This window comes from Pseudorca crassidens, chromosome 4 (genome assembly GCF_039906515.1).
Source record: "Pseudorca crassidens isolate mPseCra1 chromosome 4, mPseCra1.hap1, whole genome shotgun sequence".
Lineage (NCBI taxonomy): Eukaryota > Metazoa > Chordata > Mammalia > Artiodactyla > Delphinidae > Pseudorca > Pseudorca crassidens.
Genome location: NC_090299.1, coordinates 132,583,271 through 132,611,255, shown reverse-complemented (window position 1 = coordinate 132,611,255; position 27,985 = coordinate 132,583,271). Strand labels below are relative to the sequence as shown.

The following is a 27,985-nucleotide window of genomic DNA, read 5'->3' as shown; positions in this document are numbered from 1 at the left end:
TGTTACCCTGGGCTAGAGACTGGAGCACTACAACCAAAATTCAGGTTAGAAGGAGGATTGAAACCCTTTTAATGACAGTGTTTACCTGAGTACAGTAAGTTCTTTGATGAAGACAGGAATTTTTACGCGGTACACTGACAATGCACTGATTTTTAATAGCTTGGGATTTATTCTCACGTGCATTAGGACAAACAAAAACGTAACAACTGTATGAATTCATGAACATCCCTGCCCAGGTCAAGGCTAAAATAAATGATTGTTCATGCGACACTTGTGGAAAAAAACCTTTGGGTGGTTAAATGAATGACTGAGATTTGGGAAGCACTATTGTATGGGAACAGAATGCCCTAACAAACTTGTAAACTTTAAAAGCAAACAGAATCTGAGATAGAACTACGATATATGTTCCATATCCACATGTTTAATTCCAAGTTGTTTCTCTCCTTGAACATGGCTTTCAAGTTCAACGATATGAGGCTACACCACTAGCTTAAGCCTTGAGTTTTGTGTCTCAACCTTCTGGGAGCATAAATAAACTTGCTGGGTTTCGGCATAACTGCTCTGCACACATCATTCAGGCCCGGGCTGCCTGCATCTCTGGCTTCTGTAATGCGAACAAGCCCTTTCTAGGACTGGTTCCTGCTGTACCTCATTTTCCAAGTGCAAAGGCATCAATCGTCTCCCTAATCACCTGTTAGGTTTTTGTTGTGTCTCAGCTGGAAATTTCCTTCCCTTGTCTAAAGTGGAGTTCAAAAAAGTCTCAGATCACATCACAGGCTCCTGTCAAAACACTGTGCATTTTTCTTTCCAAATCCAAGAGACCCTTCAGTCCTATTTCACTGCGCTTTCATTTTTAAAGAAAATAAACAAAACAAAAATATTTTTTAAAAGCTACCACTCCTGAAACCCTCTTTTCTGAAACTTAAACACCATAAACCAGTGCCTTATAAAGTCACATTTTTAAAAGTCACAGTTATATGCAAACCCTCAGTATATGAAGCAATAAAGATGAGCTACCAAAAGTGAAAACCAAGATGGCCAAGATGTTTAGAAAGATGTTCAATATCACTTATTATTGGGAAAATACAAATTAAGCCAAAATAGCACTTTTTACCCGCTGGATTGGTAAAAATTCTTATCGTACAAATATTGGGGCTTGTGGAAACATGGGAGCATGTGTGCGTGGCTTGTGGGATATAAATTAGTATAGCTATTTTGAAGGGCAATCTGGTAGCATCTAGTAAAATTGAAAATATAAATACCACCCATTCCACTTATACGTTTATGTACCTTCATACTGTGTTCATAGTTATACATGTGACTATGTCTATTACACTGTTGCTTATAGTACCAAAACATCAGAAACAACCTAAAATTCAATAGGGGAATAGGTAAATTGTGTTCTATTCATACAAAGGAATACTATACAGCTATTAAAAGGGGAGAACTAGACCTTGTATATGAACATAGATCTCAAAAACATGATATCAGCTCAAGAATATGAGTCGTTGAAGGTGACACACACTACAAGACCAGTTATGGAAACGAAAACACCCAACGCATATGATGAATTAATAAATAATATTCTTAGCCTTAACCACTTAGATATTCCTAGTCAAGACCTCCTAACTCTTCCTTGCTACTTACCTAAATTGTACTCATCCTCAAGACACAGTTCAAATCCTACCTCCCTCAGGACCACCCAACCCACAATGATTCCTTTTCTCCTCTGATCCACCCTAATAATAATAGTTTTAGGCATGTGACCTCATCTATCTCATATTCTCATTGTGGGGATTAATAAAGGTTCCTCACATAGGATGTTTCATGTAGTTCTTAGTGCATAGCAAGACCTCATTGACTCTTAGTTGCTATTATTATGACAAGTTTATGTCTCCCTTTGCTTAGTCTGGTACACTGCCATAGTAGATACTCAATAAACGTTTATATTTGACTACGAATATGATGGTGACATGTTTTTGCTAATGATTACATTTGCCCAGGTCATTTCCTGAGGTGGGGTCCTGGCTCATTATTTACTGGATATTCAGTAAAGTCTGTGGGCATTCAAGAATTGGACATTCCCAAGTTCCACTGGCTGAGTGCTGAGGCACTGCTCTCTGGGGACCACAGATGAGCGCTAACCTCCTATTCCAGGCTCAGCTGATCCTAGATTCCCCTGAAGTTATTAGTTGAGCTCTAGCAAAGCTTACAGACCTTCTAGCCCAAAGTCACTGAAAGAGTTTAAGCCTCTTAGAAAACAAGTATTAATCCTGGGATTTTTCTTCTAAGATCTTGAACACCAGGAAAATTCCTCAATTTCAGGAGTCTCAGAGGAGGCACTTTTAGACAAACACGGGACAGGAAAGGTTAAGTAGGGTAGGTAAAAATGGAGAAAGCATGGAGAACAGGGTAACACGTATTAAGCATAACACCTAATATCTGCCGGGCATAGAGAATTCAAATAGGTGACGTCATTTAACACAACACCTACAGGAGAGAGAGAGAGATAGTTACTCCTGGTTTACAGATGAGGAAACTGAGGCCTGGAGATTCATTAACTTAAAAGCGGCACAGAAAATAATTGCTGGAATAAGGATTTAATCCCAGGTCTTCTTGACTTTAAAAACCCGTGTTTGTGGCAGAAGTTAAATCTATTTAAATTAGATTCATTTACATGTTATTTCATTAAATTAAATGAAAAGCACATATTCCATACACTTATATGTCTAGGTCCTCAGTTAATAATTTGAGGAACTGAGAGAAGTGACTCATTTGGAAAGGTGTGTCTAAAGCCTGTAACGGCTCTGAATGATAAGCTCCATACTTACAGGGTCTCAAGTCACTAGTACTTGAAAACAAAATTAAATACCAAACAAATTAGAGAAAAGAAACAGACCTCAAAACTACTACTTTTTAGTAGGAAAGTAATCTGACACCCATAAATGTATGAAGAAGATAGCCTAAAATTAGCACAAACATTTTGTTCAGGAAGTTGAAAGTTTTTTTGTAGGTCACTCTTTGATTTCTCTAGTAAGAGCAGTTCTTTTGTGGTGGTTCATCTGTGGCTATCTTGTTAAGAGATATTTGCTCTAACATGATTTCTATAGAAGTGTACTCTCTGCAGCATCTTTCATCTTACCAGCAGCTGAAGCAACAACATCCTAAGTGGGGTAAGTTTTCACGTAATTATTAGCATGCCTAAGAAGACAGTGACTTCATCTGGGCTTATTACTGTTACTTGTCACAGATACGGACTGAAATAATGCAGCAAACACACCACTGAAACTCTCAAGGGAAGAGATAAGACTAAGTGATAATGGAGAAACTGCTCCGGCTCGGGCTGTTCTACATAAACACATCCCTTTCCAACAGTCAAGAGACAACTGAAAGCTTCAATTACCTATGTCTGCAATGCTTCTTATTCACTTCAATATTTGAAATAGGGGATAATATGAAATAATGGGAGCTCTTCTCCAACTAATACAATCAAAAGTAAAAAAAAAAAAAAAAAGCCAAAGTGGAAACAAGACTAAGGAAAGAAGGAAGACATAAATGACCTTTGTGACTCAAAAACAAATCCCACAAAGGGAGTCATGAGAAATAAAACCTATACTGACATCAGTTGATTAAGGTCACTTATTTATAAAGCAGAACATTTCATAAGTTACACTCCCCGACACATAAACTTCATGTTGAGAATACGACATTCAGCAGGATAATAAAAATAAGGCTGATGGGCCTTTTAATCCCTCTCTTGTGAATTAAATATTTACTAAAATAGAATGATTACAGCCCTGTATCTTAAGGGTAGTAAATAGGTTGTATGCCGAAGCATACCCTGATTAGTCTTGCTAATGGCATACCAACTATCTTAACTTTAAGGAGCCATTACAGAATGACAGATGGAAGAATAATGTAACATAAGGAAAATAAAAGTTACAGACAGACAACTAAGCAATATGGGTCACACTGCTACACTGTATATACACAAAATCCTAGAGTTCCTCTTAAGGGAAAATAACAGTGCACTGGCATTTTCATTTACTTTTTAGTGGCAATTAAATTTCCTGACACAATTATTTTTTGATAAAACATGACATTTTATAATCCAGTCAAATTTTATTATTTTCCAATCCAATCCCAATCACCTATTAATCAAATATAAGTTTGAAAGTCCCTACTACATATGCTTTTTGCAAACGCATTGTGACAAGATGGCTCTTAGCATTCAATGGTGATTCCATAAGAAACAACTGAGTGCTGATACTGAGAGCGGGGACGCATTCTCCCTTTCTTTTTAAAAATAAAAATCTGCCGATTATTCAGCCACCATTTCATAAATTCCTGCCACAGATGATCAAGGGAGAATTTGGCGATACACATACACTTCAAAACTCAAAGAAAGGATAGTTATACCAGGCTTATAGTCATACCACAAAGCCATTAAAATCAATTCCTGAATGGTGGCTGGTTTAAATGAGGCAGACGTTAGTCCAGCAGTCCTCAACCCCGGCTCTATCCCAGAACCTAGTCTGTGGTGGGACTCCTGTGAGAATCATTGTTTTGGTCTTATGACATAGGCAACCGCTAAGAGTTCCTTACAGAGTCAGACCTACCCACTCCTTGCCAACTTCCTAATCTGAAGAGGATCTTGTGCCATTTCAGTCAAACAGACTGTAAGTAGCAGCACGTGTCGGAAGTGTGAAGCTATAAGTAATACTGGATATGTAAGAAAAGAGAGAGTCTGAAATTTTAAAAAACTGTACAGAGGGTATAATGACAAGTTGAAATTATGATAGAGTAATCATGGTTCCGGCATACAAAAATGCAGTCGGGCGGCCACTGAGGATCTGGTCTCCGACAAGTCTCTGCACCACTGGGGATCTGAACTTCCTTTGAGCTGTACCAGACCCAAGGACACCCCTAGCCGTGTTCAGAACAATACCTGCCAGCTGCAACCTAGGGTCTCAAGGTCTTCCATTGTAACTATGCAACCATTTGGGATCCCAACCAATCCTCGCTTAACAAGCACCCTGCCTCTTGCCAGCTCCAATTATAATTCTTGATAAACAACTCATGTAACTAACTGTAACCTTGTGGGCTTTTGCCTTTATAAGTCTCCCCCATTTTGTAGTCTGGGAGAACACAATTCAGACGCCTGTGGAATCTGTGTCTCCTGGGCTGCAGCCCTAAATAAACACCTTTTTATTTCAAGTCTGTCTCTAAAGTTTTCATTGACAGATTCAGACTGTGCGTTAAGGTGGATTGTTTGTGGCCTGTTTGTTTTTGAATCTGAGTTGAAACCTCTCCAAAACTTTCACTTTCATCTTCTGGAACTTTTGCTTATAAATATGTCACAGCTGAGCAATAATTTCATTTGCTTATTTCCAAATGCCCATGTATGCACAAAACTTCCCTATAGGACTTGAACATTTTAGAAACCTATGTTATTCATTCACTCACTCACTGAATATTTATTGAGAACCTACTCTAACTAGGCATTATTCTAGGTACTGATAATTAAAATATAGCAGTGAACAAGATAACAAAAGTCCCCACTCTCATGAACCTTACTCTGGTGAGGGGACTTCTGAACAAGCAGGTAGATGAAGCTTTATTTCTTTGTAACTATAACGTTTCTCTCATCCATAAATAATTTGAAAATTTAACAGATAGAAGCACTATACAGTAGAAAAATTTAATATAGATAAGGAAAAAACTAAAACTACAAAAACAGCATTGATATTATAACCCCGGTGAACTTTTAAAACTATCCAGAGTAAATAGCCTGAAAGGTGGTTAGAATAATTCAAACATAAAATAAACTGCAATTGATGTCAAATAAAATAAAAAACTTTAATACATTTAAAAACGTAAAAATCAAACTCCTTTAAAACACTAGCTTTTTTTTTTCTTTAATCCAGTGTGTGTCCTGGAACTTTTGTAAAGTTCTTAAAAATTCTGGATCCCTGGATCCACCTGAATGATAAACTGCACAGGGTCCAAATATACGTAGTTTTGTAATGTTCCAGAAGCAGCCACTGTCTGGAGGCTGGGACTGTCCATCAGACGGCAGAGCAAAGACCTCTGCAAATCCTCTTCCTCCTCCCAAAACCATGACACTGAAAAATATTGTCAAAACCAACCATTTCAGGACCTAATAATAAGCCAAAGACAAGCAACAAGTGGAAAAGTTTCTTCTTGGAAAACTGCTGACTGGCAAGTAAGAAGAGGGCGAGTCTGTGGTCTTTCTACCTGGGGCAGCTCCCACCCCGCCCCTCTCAGCTAAACCTCTACCAGGGAGAGGCTGCCATGGAAACCGGCAACTTTGCTGCCCCAGGGTCTGAGTGCATTGGAAGTGAAGAGTAGAAAAGCCTACTCCCAGGCAGTCTGAAGCATTAGCTTCCTTGGAGGCAAACAAATGCTGACTGCCAACCTCACAGCTGGCATGAGCCTGCACTCCCACTTGGGCTACTCCCCAGACCAGTGGACTAGCCATGAATGTAATGGGCAATGAGATCCTGGACATGAGAGAACCATGGAGGGCTTTGATCAATTTCCACACATCCTGGGTTGACCAGTAGGGCCTAATAGGGCCTGGTGGAAAGAAAAGGCAGGATGGATACGAAAACTCCTGAATTTGAACATGTTTCCCAGTCCATACACAGATATATCAGCAGAGGCTGAAAGCCTTACTGGATTGAACTGTTTGAGCACAACTTCTGGCTAATCACTGACTGACCACTGAACTACGGAGACCCAAGTGCAACCCTAGGAAACAAGGCTTAGACATAAAAGTAAGAACTGAACTACTATCTCAGAACATAACTGAAAATACAATTTTAAAAACGGATGAAAAAGTTGCTACACGGTTCTGAAAAACAGAAGGCAGCAGAATGAATTCCTATTTGGACTGTTCTTTGTTTATTCAACCACTATTTATATTTATTTCAATCTGGACCAGACACTGTGCTCAAATGCCCAGATACAATAGTGAACATGATAGATAAGGTAGAAATTAAAGAGTTAACATTTTAGAACTAGAGTTTGTTCTTCAAGGTCTCAGGATTTGGGCAGACCACTCTGGTCTTGCACACAGTCTCCAATTTCGAAAAGTACATGGTTCTTATGACTCATATGACTTACATAATGTTTCAACTAACAGATGTGAAGTAGTCAAATACATAACCAAATAATTATGGGATTGACATATATACACTAATATGTATAAAACAGATAACTAATAAGAAACTGTTGTATAAAAAATAAATAAATAAAATTTATAAAAAAAGAAAAGAACAACTAAGGAAAACAACAAGGTCCTATTGTATAGCACAGGATAAAAAATGTAACTAAGGCATCTGTGTTTTAGTGCTGGCTCTAGTATTTTCTGAGTAGTCTTTGCTGAAACACTCTGCAGAACTCAGTTTCATTATTCATAAGGTGAAGCAGGTTTGACTAAATTTTTAAGGTGACTCCTTGACCTCAAATTCGATGATTATTTGTAAGGGCATACAATAATACACATTAACATAAAAAATACTTATAAGAAACCTATCCAGGCTTACTTTAATGAATGCAATCCATCCATAATTAGCACAGCATTTGTAAACACACGCACAGTTTCAAAGTGGTATTTAAAGAGCTTATTTTCTTAAATAGATAAAACATTGCATTTGAAGGCTTATTTACAAGATTCTAATATATGGTATTGGAGTCAAACCGTATGTCATAATATATTCAGAAAAAATACGAGGCTCATAATTGCCTAGATTTGATTGTCTCAGGAAGATCATGACCTTCGATATTTATTTTCTTAACAAATATCGTAGAGTGATCCCTGTGTCTCAAACGTTGATCTAATCACTTTACACATATCAATTCGTTTAATCCTGGAGACACTCCTAAGAAGGGCTACTATTATTAGCATGTCTACTTTTACACAAGGGAAGACTGAGGCACCAACAGGTTGACTAACTTGCCTCAGGCACTAATAGGCAGGATGAGATTGACTTCCTCTTGGCTGCTAAGTGGCAGGGGCCTGGATTCAAACTCAGGTCAGCTGGCTCTGAAGCCGCATTCTCTCGTCTGCTCTGCCCTGTGGCCAGAGCTTACAAACCTATGGGCTTGTGATGTAAGACAGTACCCAAAGAGGGAAAGGACATCAGTTATTCAAGACAATAACACGTCTATTTCCCTTAAACACATGCACGCACGAACACACACACACACGCATACACACACACATGGACAAGCCCTCACACTCTCGTGCAGCCCTCACAGAGACACAAAACCAAAGGATAAATTTGACAGATTTGAATTTCACTAGAGTAGTGGGGATATGGACGTTAAGATCGTTAGTATTTTTGGATTAAATTTCTAGTGCCTTACTTTTATTTCACAATCCTAAACTAAATCCTCATAAATGTTATGTCATTAGCAAATGTGTTGTATATATAATGTCAGGTCCATACAACCTTTATGCTATTCCAAAATAGGTAGTTTTATAGTTCAACATATATATGACAGATAGGCCCTTTATTTACGGATTGGAAAAAATTACCTTTCTAATGTAAGGGTCCTCTCTCACCCCTACCTTAAATAAACAAGTAACAGTTTCACCTTCCAGATAATTTATGCTGGTTGAATCATTTTAGCCCTCTAGGGTTTCTGGCCTGTAACATCATGTGCTCTACCCTCCTCACCTGGCATCTTTGTTCCATCCATGGTGACATTTGTACTTTTTAAATGCACATTAGAAGATTTTATACTCAGATTCTGAACCTTCCCCTGTGAGTGTTGAGAGATTATTATTGAAAAAAGTCTTTTATGACAACCAAACATGTTTCGTATGGCTGAGATGCTCATGTCAGGCCTTGAAGATATCCTCATACATTTATCCAAAAATTATGGTAGAACTCCACTGAGCAACGAAAATGCCAAGAGACATGAAATGGGGTAAAAGAGAGGACTTCAGAACCCTCTCATTAGCCGGGAAAACATACAGCATAGAAGGAGCGCAGGCAAGCATCACCCTCTCCATGGAAAGAGTGTAGCAGTTAAAAGAAAAGTGGAGCTAATGACATGCCAGATAAGCAGCAGCCCTCTCAGAGCATCACATGACGTTCCTTTCTGGGATCAGGGAGCCTGTCCCATGTTTCCTGTTGTGCTCCTGAGTCGGTCTTTATGGCAAAGAGACAAGTTTGCTAAAGTTTTTAATTAACGTATGTCCTTGCTGACAGCTGTTGTGAATGAGGCACTTTTTCTTTCCCATTATGGCTTAGACTTTAGATTTAATTACTGTGGAAATGAATCAAGAAACATGACTTCAGGCAGAATATTTTAAAGGTCAGCAGAGTAACCATATTAATTCTCAATCTTAAAGGATCCGTGTAATCCCATCTTTATTATGAGTGATGTGAAAATAATTTTAGGAAGGAGGTTAAAGATAGGAAGACCCTGCAAGCTATGGGAAGATCACCTGTTAGTTGCCATTTTTTGGATAGCTGTTTTGTTTGCATAACGACTTAGTTTTATTTCGTGCATACACATAATGACTTGTATGAAAAGGGACTGTGCTCTTCAAGTGTTATATGTGAAAGGACCGGAGCCCTTCAACTTAGGTCTAAATGTATTCATGAAATATATCTTCCATTCAGATGATCAAACTCTGGCCACATTTTTTTTATTGCCTAAAATGAGTGTTCACTTAAAATTATGTTATCTCTCATGTCATCAGCTCTAAGCCATGGAAATGCAGTGAAGTAACTAAATGTTTAGTCCTTCAGTAAAATACATATTTGGAAAAAAAAAACCCAAACCTTAAAATGACCTAAAAGAAACAATGAGGTCCTATTATATAGCACAGGGAACTATATGCAATATCTCGTGATAAACGATAATGAAAAGGAATATAAAAAAGAATATATATGTATAACTAAATCACTTTGCTGTACAGCAGAAATTAACAAATACTGTAAATCAACTATACTTCAATAAAATATTTTTTAAAAAAGAAAAAAAGTTGAAGACATATGGGGTACCTTCTCATACAATCCAGTGCTCGGATAAAGAAGTCCTTGTGTAACTGGTGTTCATCCCTCAAGATTGAGCATTGTTCAAGTGTCACTGACATCGACGTCCTGTCTTTGGCACTTTTACAACAGGTGAAACGGATGCCATTTAGTTTGCGACAAATCTGTAATAGACATATACACAGTTTATTGTTTACTCGCAGATTAAAGTCTCAGAGTCCTCTAGACACTTCTAGTCTAAACCCACCAGATTTATGTTAATTTATGAAAATTAACTGGTTCAATCTGCCTATAGATTGGAAACATATTACCTTTTCATTTCAAAAGCTAGTGGAATAGATTTAATTTATTTAGCTCTTTGTACATGAGGTGTGGGGCTGTTGAAGGCATATAAGATGGTAAATATCCAGCAGAGGCAGCAAGGCTCTCTGAGAGGGCATCTAAGCTGCAGGGGATAATGATAATCACAGCTCAGAAGCAATATCTTAATAGTGAAGGGGAAAAAAATAATCTGTATTTCCTGGATCAGCCACTTGATTTGAATCTTACATAGCTGATACCTTCTTACTATATATTTAAAATAACCTTTACTAATCTCTGCTGGATGTTACGAGATTTCAAACATCCACATGGTGCCAAGTGAAAGCGATAAGAAAACCACTCACCAATGCAACTAATAAGAATAAGGACACCAAAAATGGCCACTGTAATTGCATATCTACTGTGCACCCGGTACAATGCTAATAAATTTCATATAGATTTTGCTCTTTTAATTTAACTGCACATGAACCCTGGAGGAAGGTATAGTAATCTCATTTTACAGATGAGGAAATTGAGGTGTAGATAGGTAAGGTGCCTTATGCACAGCAGAGCAGAGCCAGGATGCTGGTATAAGTCTACCTAACAAGGACCAAGTCTTTCACTTCTGTCCTGTTCTGTTTCTCTCTATAATTCTTTCTTGTTGTTATTCTGATGTAAGCCAGGAGAAGAATCTGTAAGTAGCAATAAGTTATGGTCTCATTGCTTTACGGTTAACAGGTGAATCACTCCATTCTTTTCTCTTCCCTAGTCCATGGTAAGGCATCAACAATGTTCGTCAACATGCACTTAAGATACATCTACTCTGATGAGATACAGGCCTGCTTTACTATCTGCCATTGAGGAGGCCTTAACAGTTGCCTGCTTTGAAGAGAGGATATAATAATACAGTTTATCAAGGGTTTTTATCATGAATTAATTGTGATTCTGATACTTAGCTTAGGAGTTACAAGTCCTTATTAGCCCTTAGGTACTTTCTCACTATCTCCAATGTTAAGTGACTAGAGAAACGTGACAGCATGATTTCAACATGTAATCTTTTTTTTTCTTGTAGAAAACGCTAACGCATGTAAATAAATAGTATTTCAAAAATTTTAATATAAAATAACAAAGGCTTGACTATATTTATAGTAACAAAATACAGACCTCAATGGTCACTTATGAGAGGTGAGTTTTAAAAAGAATGAATATTCTTTAAAATGCATTGTCACAATTGTATGCAACTATCCTACGAAGGATATTTCATGTTACAAATTTAAAATCAAGAGGAATCTGGGGCGGCCTTCCCTGATGGCGCAGTGGTCAGGAATCCGCCTGCCAATGCAGGGGACATGGGTTCAATCCCTGATCTGGGAAGATCCCACATGCCGTGGAGCAACTAAACCTGTGTGCCACAACTACTGAGCCTGTGCTCTAGAGCCCACGAGCCACAACTACTGAGCCCTGAGCCACAACTACTGAGCCCATGTGCCACAACTACTGAAGCCTATGCACCTAGAGCCTGTGCTCCGCAACAAGAGAAGCCACCATGATGAGAAGCCCACGCACTGCAACGGAGAGTAGTCCCCACTTGCCGCAACCAGAGAAAAGCCCACGCGCAGCAATGAAGACCCAACGTAGCCAAAAATAAAATAAAATAATAAAATAAATAAATTTATTAAAAAAAAAAAGAAGCTGGGGCAATTCCATCAAAGCAGACAGGTTGGGTCTTGGTTTCTGTATTTCACAACTCTTTTGAACTATATGAGCTTAATTTAACATTAGCTTAATTTGGTATTTGGTCTTTTTAAATTTTCATTTTTTAAAATTCATTCAAGATAAAACCAAATAGCTTTACATTTTTCAATTAGAATGTAAAACATTAACAAAAGCAGGATTTCATTAATCGTTTTAAAGAAGAGAGGATAATAAAACAGAGACAGAAATAAAAACTTTTTGGAAAATGTAAAAGGGAATTTCTATATTTCTTTAAGAGTAATACCAAGGTCCCTAGTTTACAAAGAGGATATTGAAACTCATGTATCACCCTATAGACATGTTATTAATAATAAAGTCAATATTCCTACAGAATGCCAAATTTGCACACTATGGGTGCTGTATATTTATCAAGGCAAGTAATCACCCATTCATGAATTCAATGGTAAGTTGTGAGTAAGCCGTATTTGGTTGGTATATACATTTCAAAAAAAATTCAGAAACGTAGGATTTATGGGAATTTTTTTAATATATTCAAATGAGAAAACTACATGTACTAGAGAAAATATTCATTTGTGGTTCTACCTGTGCATCCTTCATTTGTCAATTTACGTGACTGCATGATATGTGCATAATGACATATGTATATGTTCCTAAGTTGTCAGATGGCCTTGGGCAATGATCAAAGTACTTTTATGCTATCATGTCATTAGTAATATAGCAAAAATAACTTACGACCTGTCTTTGTGAAATTTTCGTGAGAATTAGCAACCACAGTAGTCTTTGAAGGTATATAGAGCAGACACAGGAGAAAGAACTATTAAAAACAACCTTCATGTAATGTAGTATGATGCTAAATGGGACCAGTGTAAATGAGCTGCCTGAAAGCAACGTTTCATATTGTTACCTTTGATGTTCTTCCCTGGGGCTCCAAGAGGGCATGAAGGGAAACTAGAGCAGCTTTCCTCTGCCTTGCTTTTGGTAAATTATTTTATGTAGACTCATGGTAAATTATCCATTCCTTTTTCCCAGAAGAGAGTAAGTAATATTAGATTATAATTGAAGCGCTGGCAGTAGGGGGAAAGGCTTTGTCTCAAATGCTATTGATAGAGAATGAATAGCACATGTGAGAAGATCTATTACACTCAACTCCAAATTACACGAGCAATCCTGTGCAGTAAGTTCAAACATGGCGTTCATCAAAAAGATCTCCAATGTGTGCCTTTCCTGATGAAAAGATCCCTTCCTAGTGAAAGGATCTCTGGGTCTGAATGTTTAACAAAACTCATATGAGCTATACCTGAGCGGTTGCCAGATAAGAGCTTAAAAATTATAGGCATGATTTTCTCCCTCAACCTTGTAGAAACCTGGGGGGGTGGGGAAGCAGGCAGATCTTCTACCCTGAGGTTGCCATTAAATGAGAAGGAAGCATACAAAATATAGCTCATTACCCTAAGAGCAATACATCAGTAATAAATTCTATGCCGATATCTAAATTGACAAATGCATTTCCAAGCTCATTAACAAAACAATATGTCCAGAAGCCTCACTGAGGCTGTGAGTCAGAGATCTGATAACCACTTTCTGTTGAAACCATATGTCTCTAGAGCAGCACTTCAAAACCCTGACTGACATGGGCTATTGACATTGCAACATGCAGTATCAAGAAAATCACAGACACTTGATTTTAACCTCAAACACATCCCAAATTTATAAGAAAAGCCAATGAGTAAGATTTTTTCTCATTGAATACATCTTCTTCTATCTTGTGTTTTTGTGTATTGATAGACTAGATGCCTAATCTCCTGGATAATGGAGAATGACATCTGGTAGCCCAAAGTGCAGAGGCTGGACCCTACATAGCAGATACCCGATAACACTTGCTGATCATCACGGTGACAGGGAATACCATTTGACAGGAGAGTGCCTACCGTTGCAGCCAGCCACATGATTTCTACATTCTTTCTCTTTTTGGCTTGAATATTTTGCTGGAGATTTTCTAGTAATCCTTTTAAATCATTTTGTTCTTGAAAATGTGAAATGTCTGAAAAACAAAAAAGGAGGGAAAAAAAAGGAAACCGTATTAGTATTAAGCTGCCCATGGAGTTTTCCTTAATATATTTGCAAATGTAATTTCCATAACAACAAATGCCATTTGGAGTAGAGAGTATCTGAGGATAATCATACTTATTAATCCTTCCGGTTTTATTCTTTACTTAGAAATATGCCTCAGTTTCCCTCATTCCCTATTGTGTGTAACTGGGGTAATGTCCATGGGTGATATAACACTCACCAAGAAGGGAACTGTTTTTAATAACAAAGGCTGCCTCACTTCAACCAAAGTAGAGGATATGGATGAAACATGAGATACAACCTTCCATTTTTGGCTACTGAGCAGCTAGTCTGAATCATGAGACTATATCAAACTGAACATCTCAGAGGTGGAATTGGAAAGTTCAACCAAAACCCATGAAGTCAGTTTCTACACAGAAAGATTCCTCAAACTAGGCAATATTGATATTCTGGACTGGCTAACACTTGGTTGTAGGGAGTGGGCCTATATTCTGCATTGTGGGATGTTAAGCAGCATCCCTGACCTCTACCTTTTAGGAGCCAGTAGTATCCTTCCCATTGTGACCATCAAAAATATCTCCAGGGCTTCCCTGGTGGCGCAGTGGTTGAGAGTCCGCCTGCCGATGCAGGGGACACGGGTTCGTGCCCCGGTCCAGGAAGATCCCACATGCCGCGGAGCGGCTGGGCCCGTGAGCCATGGCTGCTGAGCCTGTGCGGCCGGACCCTGTGCTCCGCAACGGGAGAGGCCGCAACAGTGAGAGGCCCGCGTACCGCAAAAAAACCCAGAAAAACAAAAAAAACAAAAACCTAAGGCAATGCACACTATGACACCAGTATTCCTGAGACTCAGTAAGATAGGATTCAAGATTAGAATATAGAGATGGAAACAAAAAGTCTAAGAGAGTGGTTGGGTTAGTACCGTACGGTATGAAAATACACTCTACTGTGTAAGCCACAAACTGACGGATGAAGAACTCCCGAGAGCTTTAATTGAGGCTAAAAACAGGAGAAAATACATAAGAACAACATGGACTATACGTAGGCTATCCAGTTATACTGAAGAAACAGATGATCTGTTCCTGAGTCAGATCACACACACACACAAAAATGACACAAATAAGCTTTCATCATAATGAAGCTTGGCACTTTCCAAAACTGTACCAGATGTTTCATTTTATTAGAATAATATATCTGAGTAGCTCTTAACTTTAGCTCTAGAGAGTAGAGGAAATATCCTAATGAACTGTACTAGCAATCTATATCTACCAAAGAATGGAAGTGGTTGGTAAAATGGCACTGAGCATTGAAAACAATTATATATCATCTTGAATTTCCTGTCCACAGAATAGAGGAAGGTCAGGTACAATCCAGATTCATACCTTGTTTTAGGGAGATGAGATTCAAAATATTCATATAAATATATGCATGATTCTACTTTATTAGTTCCTAAATGGGAAAACTGTTAAATGTCAAATTTTTACCGTGTAACTAGAGACGATTTTTTTTTTTTTAATTTTTTGGCCACACTGCGCACCATGTAGGATCTTAGTCCCCCGACCAGGGATCGAACCCGTGCCCCCTCCATTGGAAGCGTGAAGCCTTAAGCACTTGACTACTAGGGAAGTCCCAATGATTCTCTTAAGAAAGAGAAGCTTTCCCTAAAGACATTGCCTCGCTAGGTAGGAGACTCTGATACACAGAGATTTTAACAGGACACAGCCCAAGGATAAGGGAAGGAGGCATAATGTAGAATGCCTTGAAGAGAGCTGCAAAGCCAGCTCAGGACTCTACAGCTAATTGAAGAAAGTAAGGACAATAACGGTGCCTTCTAACTGATACTTTTAGCACACAAGGAATAAGTCAGATCTGCCATCACTGCCCTTAACGTTGTTAAATGGCAACCAAAACAAAACCAAAAACAATCCATGACTTAGAATAACAAGCAGCTATTTAAAATTGTGTACAGGTATATCGTTGACAGAGAAAGTGTCCTTGACATTGTTGAAAGGAAAAACTGGTCATATTAATAAAGGAATTTATTGGTGTAACATTGCGTGTGTGTGCCTGCACTTGTGTGCATGCTTACCTCTCTCTCTATGTGAATGCAGGCAGAGCAAGACATCGGTTTAGATACTAACAGTGCTCCTCTTCGGGTTATGGGATTGAGGGTGATTTTTCAACTGCCTTTTAAATAATTTGTTATTTACTATTGGAGTATAGTTGATTAACAATGTCGTGTTGGTTTCAGGTATACAGCAAAGTAATGCAGCTATACATATATGTGTATCTCTTCTTTTTCAAATTCGTTCCCCATTTAGGTATTACAAAATACTGAGCAGAGTTCTCTGTGCTATACAGTAGGTCCTTGTTGGTTATCTATTTTAAATATAACAGTGTGTACATGTCAATCAAAAACTCCCAATCTATCCCTTCCTCAACTGCCTTTTTATGTCATTTGAGACACAATAAATATATATTGTTTTAAAATAATACAGTTATTTTAAGAGCAAGGGAGAACAGAGTACATATGTATAAGAAAAGGAAAAAAAAAAAAAACCAAGTTCTTATGCATTTCTAAGAATTTGTCCATTTCTTCCAGATTGTCCATTTTATTGGCATAGAGTTGCTTGTAGTAATCTCTCATGATCTCTTTTATCTCTGCAGTGTCAGTTGTTACCTCTCCTTTTTCATTTCTGATTCTATTGATTTGAGTCTTCTCCCTTTTTTTCTTGATGAGTCTGGCTAGTGGTTTATCTATTTTGTTTATCTTCTCAAAGAACCAGCTTTTAGTTTTATTGATCTTTGCTATTGTTTCCTTCATTTCTTTTTCATTTATTTCTGATCTGATTTTTATGATTTCTTTCCTTCTGCTAGCTTTGGGGTTTTTTTGTTCTTCTTTCTCTAATTGCTTGAGGTGCAAGGTTAGGTTGTTTATTCGAGATGTTTCCTGCTTCTTAAGGTGGGCTTGTATTGCTATAAACTTCCCCCTTAGAACTGCTTTTGCTGCATCCCACAGGTTTTGGGTCGTTGTGTCTCCATTGTCATTTGTTTCTAGGTATTTTTTGATTGCCTCTTTGATTTCTTCAGTGATCTCTTCATTATTAAGTAGTGTATTGTTTAGCCTCCATGTGTTTGTATTTTTTACAGATCTTTTCCTGTAATTGATATCTAGTCTCATGGCGTTGTGGTCAGAAAAGATACTTGATACAATTTCAATTTTCTTAAATTTACCAAGGCTTGATTTGTGACCTAAGATATGATCTATCCTGGAGAATGTTCCATGAGCACTTGAGAAAAATGTGTATTCTGTTGTTTTTGGATGGAGTATCCTATAAATATACCAAGTTCTTATGATACAAAGACCTGACCTCCAAATTTCCATGGTCTGGTAGGGTGGGATAGATTTTTTACACCATTATTAACTGTGGTCAAGTGTACCGTGGGCTATGACGCAAGACAGTAAAAATGATAACAGGGACCTAAGAAAAGGAGTGGCCAATTCAATGAAGAATAGTTGAGTATGGAAAGGTTTCTAGTAAAGGTAATGCTTTGTGTCTACAGAGAGTATTTGAGGCCAAGAGAAAAATGTCAACAAAGGCATGGACATATGAGGCAGTACTATGGAAACAGGAAGCTTGTGGTTCACCAAGTCCTTGGAGGGCACAGTCCTAGAGGCAAGAATTATAAAGAGTCTATTCTGATATTTTGGGATATCTGGGCTTCCTCCTAAAAATGAGAGCACCTGGTGAATTTTAATTATGGACATAATCATATCTGAGAGGTCCCCGAGACTGTTTTTTAAATCACCTGGTAAAAATGACTTTCAAATAACTTTAAAAGCAATACAGAAGAAGAATTTTACTTTATACAATGTCCCATAGCAGTTATGCACACTCATCCCTTTGTAACAAAAATTTTATGAAATAATATTTACCCTTAGTGCGTTCACGGCACCCTGAATATATTTTGTTCTATTCCATGTTGCTTTCTTTTGAATGTTGGCCCCAACCCACTAAATTGATTAAACACCTGTATATGGTCAACATAAAAAACTTGCAAAGCACTGATCTAGGGCAACCTCATGTCCAAGATGCTTAGGTGACTTTTTCACAAGGTTCATAGTCAGACGGTCAAGTCAAAAATCCAGTCTCTTAAGGGGCTTCCCTGGTGGCGCAGTGGTTGAGAATCCGCCTGCTGATGCAGGGGACACGGGTTTGTGCCCTGGTCCAGGAAGATCCCACATGCCGCAGAGTGGCTGGGCCTGTGAGCCATGGCTGCTGAGCCTGCGCGTCCAGAGCCTGTGCTCTGCAACGGGAGAGGCTGCAACGGTGAGAGGCCCGCGTACCACAAAAAAAAAAAAAAAAAAAAAAAAAAAATCCAGTCTCCCAAGTCCTATGCCAGTAATTTCCCTCAAATCTGTATCAGTGTCTTCACGGTTGGCTGCTGATCCAAAAAATAATTCCAGTATTAACACAATGGACCAGCTTCTTCAGAATTCTGAGGATTCAGAACAAAGCATAATAATATTTCAAAATAATTTAGTTTCACAGTTGACATGGAGATTTTTAAATCAGCCATTTTAAACAGACTACAATGTTCCTAAAATAAGTCAAACAAATGGCCATCCTTTGCTCATTTTTATCTACATAAAGATAGTGCTTTCAGATCCACAGAAATGATGTCCCATAGAAATTTCACCCCTTCTCCCCATGGCATGCTTTTTAGAAGGAAGTCAATTGATGTTCTTAAAATTTTCAAGCCACTGTTTCTATTTCTGTAATGATAAAGCTTCGTTTATTCAGTCCATCACTATGACTGCTGCCATTTTTTTTCAGCCTGATAAAAGTCCTGCAGGCCACAGAAATTCAGGTCTGGATCTGGAAAGAAGTAGGATTAGTAATGACTAAATAGGTGAGATTTCAAGATATAACGATAGATCCTGATATAGCAACTGTAAATCATGGTATACACAGAACATGGATTGGTTTTGTTACTGAACCAAACTTGGGTCTGCCCACCCATGAGCAGTAAAGCTAATCTACTGACACCGGGCTGTAGTGAAGGAAAGTGCAGTGTTTACTGCAGGGTAACAAGCAAGGAGTCCTGGTTACCTAGTGCTCAAAAAGCCCAAACTCCCTGATGGACTTCAGCAAAGCATTTTTAAAGACAAGGTGAGGGAGTGGAGTCCCAGGGTATGTGATCAGCTCGTGCACAGTTCTCTGATTGGCTGATGGTGATGTAACAGGGCAGTGTCACAGGGGTTAACATTATCAACCCTTAGGTGCTGGTAGGTCTGGGGGCTACATGCTCATGGTCATCAAGTAGGTAACTTCTTCCATTTGGTGGTGGTTTTAGCATTTGTAAAACAACTCAGGAAATGTACATCAATACTGTTATCTGGGTACTTCAGAGGGGAGATAAAGCAGAAGATATGGGGGAGGAGTCTCCTGGGAAGGCCCCGTAAGGTTCTGCTCAGTAACTGTTTTAGATATAGAATGAGTTTCTTCAAATGTAAATATGGCAATAAGTCTTGCTTCTGGTACTCACTCCTGCATTACTCTAGAACTGAACTTAGAGCAATTGAATCTCTATGCTTATCTCCATAAAAGTATTCTTTTTTTCCAGTGGGGTTCATGAAAGTAATCAGAAGGTAAAAGGTATAAGAATATACAGTGCATTACTGCTTATGATATTAAACAGCAGCAAAAATCTAAATGATGATAATCTGTCATACATATGTATATATATTTATGACATGGAATATTATATAATAGGTAAAATGAATAAACATGCTAGACGTATGAGCATGGATATATACTAAAAACTATGTTGAGCAAAAAAAAAAATGATTCATACAAGATAACAGCAATAATATAAAGTTAAATGTGCAAACCTTTGCCATATTTTTTATGGATACACACATAAAGAGGAAAAATATGTATGAGAACGCAAAATGCCAAATTCAGGATACTGATTTTCTCAGAGAAGGGAAGGTGAGGGGTGGGAACCAAAAAGCGTACAAAGGGGGTTTCCATTATGTCTACAAATATTTGTTTCTCACAACATTTCTGAGACTGGGTGATGGGTTCCAAAGTGCTTGTATTTTATGACCTGTTCTCTTTCTCCGTTTGGAACTTTCATAATTCTTTGTAAAGAAAGCACTGAGCCAAGATTCCAGGAAAATGATTACTAATGCCAACTCCGTCCCTGCTTCGACATGTGGTCATAGCAAGCTGCTTAACCCTCTGTCCCTATTTTCTCAACAGCAAAGTGAGGACAATAACCCTGTCATGCTGTAGTGGAAAACCATGAATAAAAGTCTTGGCAGAGGGCTTCCCTGGTGGCGCAGTGGTTGAGAGTCCGCCTGCCGATGCAGGGGACGCGGGGTCGTGCCCCGGTCCGGGAAGATCCCACATGCCGCGGAGCGGCTGGGCCCGTGAGCCATGGCCGCGGAGCCTGCGCCTCCGGAGCCTGTGCTCCGCAACGGGAGAGGCTACAACAGTGAGAGGCCCGCGTACCGCAAAAAAAAAAAAAAAAAAAAAAAAAGTCTTGGCAGAAGAGTCTACATTATTCAGTTCTGTGTCACCTCTGAAAAACAGAGGAAGACATTCACAGTTCTTAAGAAGAGTTCATAGCCTCAGATAGAAAGCCTACTTTCTCAGGCAAAAGTCCGAATTTATCCAAAGTAAGAAATATTCTCTCATACAGACACAGGTGCACACACATGATCCCAAACATTCAGAAAGCCAGTGACTGTTCTCCCACCACTCCTTGCTGGGACAGAACAGCCAAGTTCAGAGTCACCTTGTAGTAGCTATTTTTTCCTTGTTTTGTCAAATGGGATTTCTTTAACAACGGCAGCTCTAAATATGACATTGGCTTGACTCGAAGGCAGGGTGCTGACCAGTGAACAGGAATGGGACCGTGAACTCTCGGCTCATTGAACTATGATGCTAATGAGGCCAAGGCAATAGCTCCGTCACTTCATGGTCAAATGATTTTATGTTGTCAGAGAATGTTCCAAGATGAAATAGAAATCACAGCCGCCTTCCCCTCACCTATTCCACCTACTTCCCAGTGGGGAACAGGCACAACATTTACAGGGATCAATCACACCCCCAGGATGAAGTCAAGTGGTATAATTCCACCCCCTTTGAAATCAGGAATAGTTCAGGGATGAGCAGGTAAATCTAAGCCAATCAGAACTTGACTTTGACCTCAGAAATTGTTTCAGGGTTATGTAAGTGACCTATGCTGTTCCAGCTGAGTGAGGCTCAGGACTCTGTAAAGTAGAAGGGGAGGAAAGCTCTCTTTATCTCTTTGCTTGAGCATACAGTTGAGCATGGGAATAACTGCTCACGCCAGCAAGACTTTCTTCAGGAAGGAACTAGATGTAGGATAAAGTCAACACTAAGAGTCAGGAAATAAGGCAGAGAAGTGTCTTTTCAGTACTGCTAAGCCACTAAACCAACCCTCTCTTAACTGGTTGCCTGTCTTACTGCTGAAATTTTCAATTTTGTTAATTGATGCCAGTTTGAGTCAGGGTTTCTGTCACTTGCAATCAAAAGCATTCTAAGGTAAACACCTGGTTATACAGGCATTTTTAACACTGATCAGCAATATTGCAAATGTGTACTGTTGCTTTAGAGGTGAGGAATCACAAATAAGGAAGAGTACTTATGGAAAGCATCCCATTAATCACTTCTTTTTTATGATTTTTTTTACATCTTTATTGGATTATAATTGTTTTACAATGTTGTGTTAGCTTCTGCTGTACACCGAGTGAATCAACTATATGTATACATATATCCCCTCCCTCTAGAGCCTCCCTCTCACCCTCCCCGTCCCACGCCTCTAGGTCATCACAAAGCACCCTGTGCTATACGGTGGCTTCCCACTAACTATCTATTTTCCACATGGTAGTGTAGATGTGTCAGTGCTACTCTCTCAATTCGTCCCAGCCTCCCCTTCCCCTGCACCATGTCTACAAGTCCATTCTACAGTGATGGTTTTAAAACATAGCCCCACGTTCTTTGACGCTCCTTCTATAAAGAAGGTGGAGTCTTTGTACCTTCATCTGGAAGCTAGGTGGGCTTGTGACCATGTTGATTAATGGCAGACGTGATGCTACGTGACTTTGGATGCCAGGTCATAAATGACTATGAAGCTTCTGCCTTATTTTCTTGGAACTTTACTGTCTGTATTCCCTCTTTTGGGATATTCCCTATAAGAACCCATGTACTAGGCTCGGAGAAGCCCAAGTCACATGGAGGGTCCTATTTAGGTACTCCGGTCAACAGTTTTAGCTGAGCCCAGCCTTTGAGTCATCCTAGCCCAGTGGTCAGAATGTGAGTGCAGAAGCCGGCCGATGACTCCAGTTCCCAGTCACTTAAGGGATACCAGCCATTCTTCTTTCCAACTGAGGTCCCAGATATCTTGGAGTGGAGACAAACTTCCCCACCTTTCCTGTCTGAATAACTAACCCACAGAATCTGTGAGCATAAATAAAATGATTCTAATTTTATATCAGTAAACATGGGATAATTTGTTACCTAGCAATAAATTACCAGAACAACTACAGTAAAAAAAAAAAAAGTGAAGGACCTGTTCTTCTAAGTATGATAAAATGAACATATGAAGAACAAAGTTTTCACAGTCCACTCTGGTTAGTACTACATTCTGTAATATCAAATCTTTTCTATAGTTAATTCTGAAACAATTATAGTTAAATGCACTAACAAACAAACAAATGCAATTAGGTGAAAGCCATTGAGATGTCTTAAAATTGGAAATTATGCTCTTTCAGAGGCTGTAAAGTCTTGAAAATTATAAAAGAAAAAGCCCCACTGATACCAGCTTTACTTAAATCTGATTTACAATTTACAAAAAAGGCAGTATCAGAAATCAAATATCAAATTCCCAACCTGATCAGAGCTGAAAAATATTTTTGGCCTGTACATTTTCACTGTTTCCTCTTAAATAAATTTCAAGGTTGCATCACCCATAGCAAAGGAAAAGATGAACTTTAGAACTAACTGTCAAAATACATTAAAAGTAATGTGTTAACAATTTGTTTAGAATTTCCTCACTCACTATTGCACATTGAAGGCCATGGGACTTGGTGTGTAGGGAGAAGAGTAGAATTATAACCCATTAATATTTTTTCCTATTTTCATTTTTTCAAAGAAATCATTCATTATTTAATTTCAGAATCTCCAAACAATTTAGAGTATGTCAAAGGTTGGGAGATGGATTGCAGGCAGATGACTCTCAAAAATTTAAGTTCTGCTTCTCAAGATATTGAGATATTTTTATTAACAGAAAATAGAAAATTTGAGTATGAAAGAGGCCTCATACAAATCCCCAGGTCAGTCTTCCTGTTAGCCTGGTTGTACTGCTTGGATTATTTTTTGCCTGCTTTTAAGTGGCCTGGGTCCTTAGCACTGGGGGAGTTGGATGGTCCCCTTTTTTCCTTCCAGCTCAATTTCTAAGCTCTTGCATTTTAGAGCAACAGCAAGAAAATACCTGTTGAGAGCACACACTACGCACAAAAGTCTGAGGACCAAAGCAAGAATAGATTTCTCAAAGTTTAGGACTGAGAGGGAAGCAGCTTCTGGGGGTAATTCCAGCACCTCACCTCCCTGCCCATGTAAGAGCCAGGCAGCCCGTGAAATATACCAAGGTCAAATGGCAGGCCAGAGAGGTAGACACATAATAAGGCCTTCTCCAAAGAAGAAGGGTTCACCTCTTCCATGGCCCTCCTTTTTTTGATAATGCAGAAGGAACTGACTCCAAAACTGCCAGAATAATGGCCAAAGAAAAGGGGAGACAGTTGAGAAGAATGGGCTTTTCTCCAATGGTCTCTGGATTACCTCTTTAGGCTCTTGGAGGCAAGTAAGAATGAGATCTTGAAACAGACTTACAGACTTAGAGAAAGAACTTCTGGCTACCGGGGACTTCCCTGGCAGTCCAGTGGTTAAGACTTCGCCTTCCAGTGCAGGGGGTGCGGGTTCCATCCCTGGTTGGGGAGCTAAGACCCCACATGCCTCGCGGCCAAAACTCCGAAATATAAAACAGAAGCAATATTGTAACAAATTCTATAAAAGACTGAAAAACAATGGTCCACATCAAAAAAGAATCTTAAAAAAAAAAAAAAGAACTTATGGTTACCCGCAGGGAAGGCTTGGGGGGTTGGGAGAGATTGGGAGTTTGGGACTGATATGTACATACTGCTGTATTTAAAACAGATAACCAACATGTTGCTCAATATTCTGTAATAACCTAAATGGGAAAAGAATTTGAAAAAGAATAGATACATGTATATGTGTAACTGAATCACTCTGCCGTACACTAACAAACTTTGTTAATCAACTATGCTCCAATACAAAATAAAAATTAAAAAAAGAATGAGATCTTTAATGCTTCATACTATATAGAATAAAATAAATAACTCCTGAGGTATTTAAAAAGTTATAAATGAGGTAAAATAGAGGAAGATGATTATGGAACTAAAGCTGCTTTAGAAGACTCCAAAATGAAGAGAAAGGGGGTATTAAGATTATACGGCCTACCTTTTTTTCCATTCATATAGCTCCTTTTATTGGCTTTAAGTGACCTCCAGTTTGATCATCTAGGATTCTCAGACATTTATAATTTGTTGATAGCAACAAAATGTATTAATCTATGTGTGTTGCCATATTTCCCTTTTCTGATGTGTCTGATAAAGATAATTTTATCTTTGAGTCTTCAATTTTTCCCCCTTACCTGACTTCAGAGAAGAGTTGTGCTTTATCTGGAGTTTTGTTCTGCAGAAGTGGAAGCATGAAGAAAGAAAGGTGGATGGGGAGGTGGACTGGAATGAAACAGAAGGCCTTGCACTCATGGTTTTGGGAAAGGTGGAATGGTAAGTAAATAGTGACTGTCTGGGAGAGTGATGTGCTCAATCGATGAGTGACTTAAACATTTGGAAAAAAGGATTTAAAAAGTAAAATAATGAGTTGTCAGTTGTCTCCTCTTTGATGTTTAATTGAAAGCTGGAACTAATTTTTAGTTATTTTTAATTGTTGGGCTGTTTACTGGATGCGGTACTATCCTGAAACTGAATTCATAGGAGACTGGTATTAATTCAGGTCAAATTTAGATATTTATTTCCAAAAGGGAAGATGAGTCCTAAGATTTCTAATATCCACCTCATTCCTCACTGTGCGGCCAGTTCCAAAGAGTGATGACTTTGTTAGGCAGGAGGTAGATGGGCTCCAGGCTGGGAATTTACAACTAGCTTCCTGTTTACACTTCCTGAGGAAGGAAACAGGTGGGCTCTAGGCTAGATATTTACAACCTGTCTCCTGCTTGCACTTTGAGATAGAAATTACAACAGGAACAGCGAAAATGGCTGGACTTTGTTTCCTGTGGACACTTTAAGATAACAGTCATGGCAGGGACAGACAGGGGCTAAACCCTGTTTGAGTAAAAGATGAACAGGTCACTTTGGGGCAAAGGGAGACACTGCACCTTGGAGGCTTCTTGGGGGTCAGAAAGGAGGGGGCACCACCCCAAAATAGGTGATGCCCAGGCCCCCCAAAGGCCTGTGGGCTGGAATCCATCTGTGAAAAAAGTTGTGCACACGTGTTGCGGAGGTCCTAGGGCAGGTCAGGTGTGGAAAAAGAAACCAGATAATTGGCCAAAGGTGAACAAAGACCCAGAAGAACTGCCCTATAGAAATGATTTAACCACCTCTTTACTGCATTCCTCCTCATTAGGGGGGATGCCCACAGCTTTTCTCTCCTGGTGTGTATCTCTGCCTCGCTTCTGTCTTAACTAAACAAACTTTCTCTGTGTGCTCTCCCATTTGTTGTACTATGTCTCTAATAATAAACTTTGTACCTGTTTCTACAGTTTTTGCTTCCTTGAGAAATGCATTTCTCAATGGGGGTAAGAGCCAGGGGAACCTTGTTCCTAGCCTCTAGCCCCTGGTGGACTAGTGGCTAGGATTGCTGGTTTCCATCCAGGTTACCCAGGTCCAATTCCTGGGCAGGGAACTAAGATCTCGCTTCACGCCACTGCTCTCTGCTGCCTATCCAATTTCAATTTCAGGAGCTCATCTCTATGTGGGTGTTCCAAAAAGAAAAATGTGCTTTTTTGGAAAGATTATCAGAGAAGCAGAGACTATGTTAAAAAAATCATTAAGATTAATATAGGTAGGTATTTGAAGGGTTACAGACAAGACTGAGAAGGAAAGAGGCTGTTGAATGGGGAAGAGAGGCAGGTTAGTTCAAACTACAGAAAGAGCTTTATAGGACTTCCCTGGTGGTCCAGTGGTTAAGACTTCACTTTCCAATGCAGGGGGTGCAGGTTTGATCCCTGGTTGGGGGAGCTAAGATCCCACATGCCTCGTGGGCAAAAAACCAAAACATAAAGCAGTAGCAATATTGTAACAAATTCAATAAAGACTTAAAAAAATAAAAGAAAGAGTTTTACAATCAAATTTAACTGGATCAATGTGTGTATACAGGAGAAGCAGAACTCTCTTGAGAGGCTCAAAGCACATACAACCATTATCTTATCCATCTCGCTAATGTTCGTAAGTGTGGTGTGACAACTTATCAGGAAACTGACACTGGAAATATTAACTTCCTTTCTCTAGTGAGATAATGGTAGATGAAGTACAGGTACATATGTAGTAATTATTCTCATTTAGCTGATAATGACATGGAGGCACTCAGAGCATCAAATGATTCACCTAAGTGAACTTTCAATTGAATTCATCTCTTTTGTTTTCATGCTATTCTGTGCATACTAACTAGACGGGTTTACTGGAAGTCCGGCCAATCTTCAGTGAGTGATGAAGTCTAAAGAAAGGAGAGCCCCAGTGAGAAGGAAAGAACATAGAAAAATGGAAGGATGACTAAAAGGCTGGAAATCTGAGTTTTTACCCTCATAAACTTGACAATAGGGTTGATACGTCTAATTTGTGAGGGCAATGAAGTAACATAGAAGTTGCAGAGATAAATGCTGAGTTGAACAGGGAGGTGGCCATTTGTATGTGTGTATGAGGGTATATGTGTCTACCTTTGTTACTTGTAGTGTTGTTTGTATTTTTTGCTGCGATTCAGAGTACAAGTTAATGGACACTAAAAGTCTATGTCTGTGGTTTAACGTGCACATAGAAAATTAAAATTCAGTATGGTTCAGTATCACTTTTCTTTTCAAAAAGACACAGGAGTGCTTCAAAAGACATACCAAATTAAAAAATTATCTTAATCTTCATCAACATTAAAAATTTCAACAGGTAAGTACATCGGAGTTTCTCTGCAATGAGTTGAAAATAAATTTTAAATTTAGAAGATCAGAGTCCTTAGACAGCAATGGAAGAGTTGCGGCATAAAAGTGAAAAGAACACTTAACTGGGAGTCAGAAAATAATAGGATATATCCCTGTTCTCCCACTAGCTGCATGTGTGAATTTAACAAAATCTATCCTGGATCCCAAACCCCTCATAACAAATTATAGGGTTAAACTAGATCAGTGTTTCTTTTTTTTTTTTTTTTTTTTTTTTTTGCGGTATGTGGGCCTCTCACTGTTGTGGCCTCTCCCGTTGCGGAGCACAGGCTCCGGACGCGCAGGCTCAGCGGCCATGGCTCACGGGCCCAGCCGCTCCGCGGCACGTGGGATCCTCCTGGACCGGGGCACGAACCCGCGTCCCCTGCATCGGCAGGCGGACGCCCAACCACTGCGCCACCAGGGAAGCCTGATCAGTGTTTCTTAAACTATGACCTGAGGACCACTTATTTAACAAGATGCTAATGAATATTTTATAGGGTTTTTTTGGTGGTCCTATAATGTAATAAAAATGCTATTTTAAA

The 27,985-nt window shown here is 39.0% G+C and overlaps 1 protein-coding gene across 10 annotated transcripts in view; it reads right to left on the bottom strand.

Moving 5' to 3' along the window:
* Positions 1-27,985, bottom strand: part of INPP4B (inositol polyphosphate-4-phosphatase type II B) — a 718,440-nt gene that overhangs the window by 32,853 nt on the left and 657,602 nt on the right. For 7 of the 10 annotated variants that reach the window (XM_067736786.1, XM_067736785.1, XM_067736787.1 and 4 more), the window contains 3 exons: positions 13,982-14,094; positions 10,047-10,201; positions 5,846-6,125 (listed from right to left, as the gene is read on the bottom strand). In XM_067736786.1, the coding sequence (XP_067592887.1) occupies positions 5,894-6,125; positions 10,047-10,201; positions 13,982-14,094 (500 nt within the window). In that variant the 3' untranslated portion in view covers positions 5,846-5,893. Of the gene's footprint in view, positions 1-5,845; positions 6,126-10,046; positions 10,202-13,981; positions 14,095-27,985 lie in introns of those variants that run through there. The other 3 variants (XM_067736789.1, XM_067736788.1, XM_067736790.1) reach the window with 1 other exon arrangement.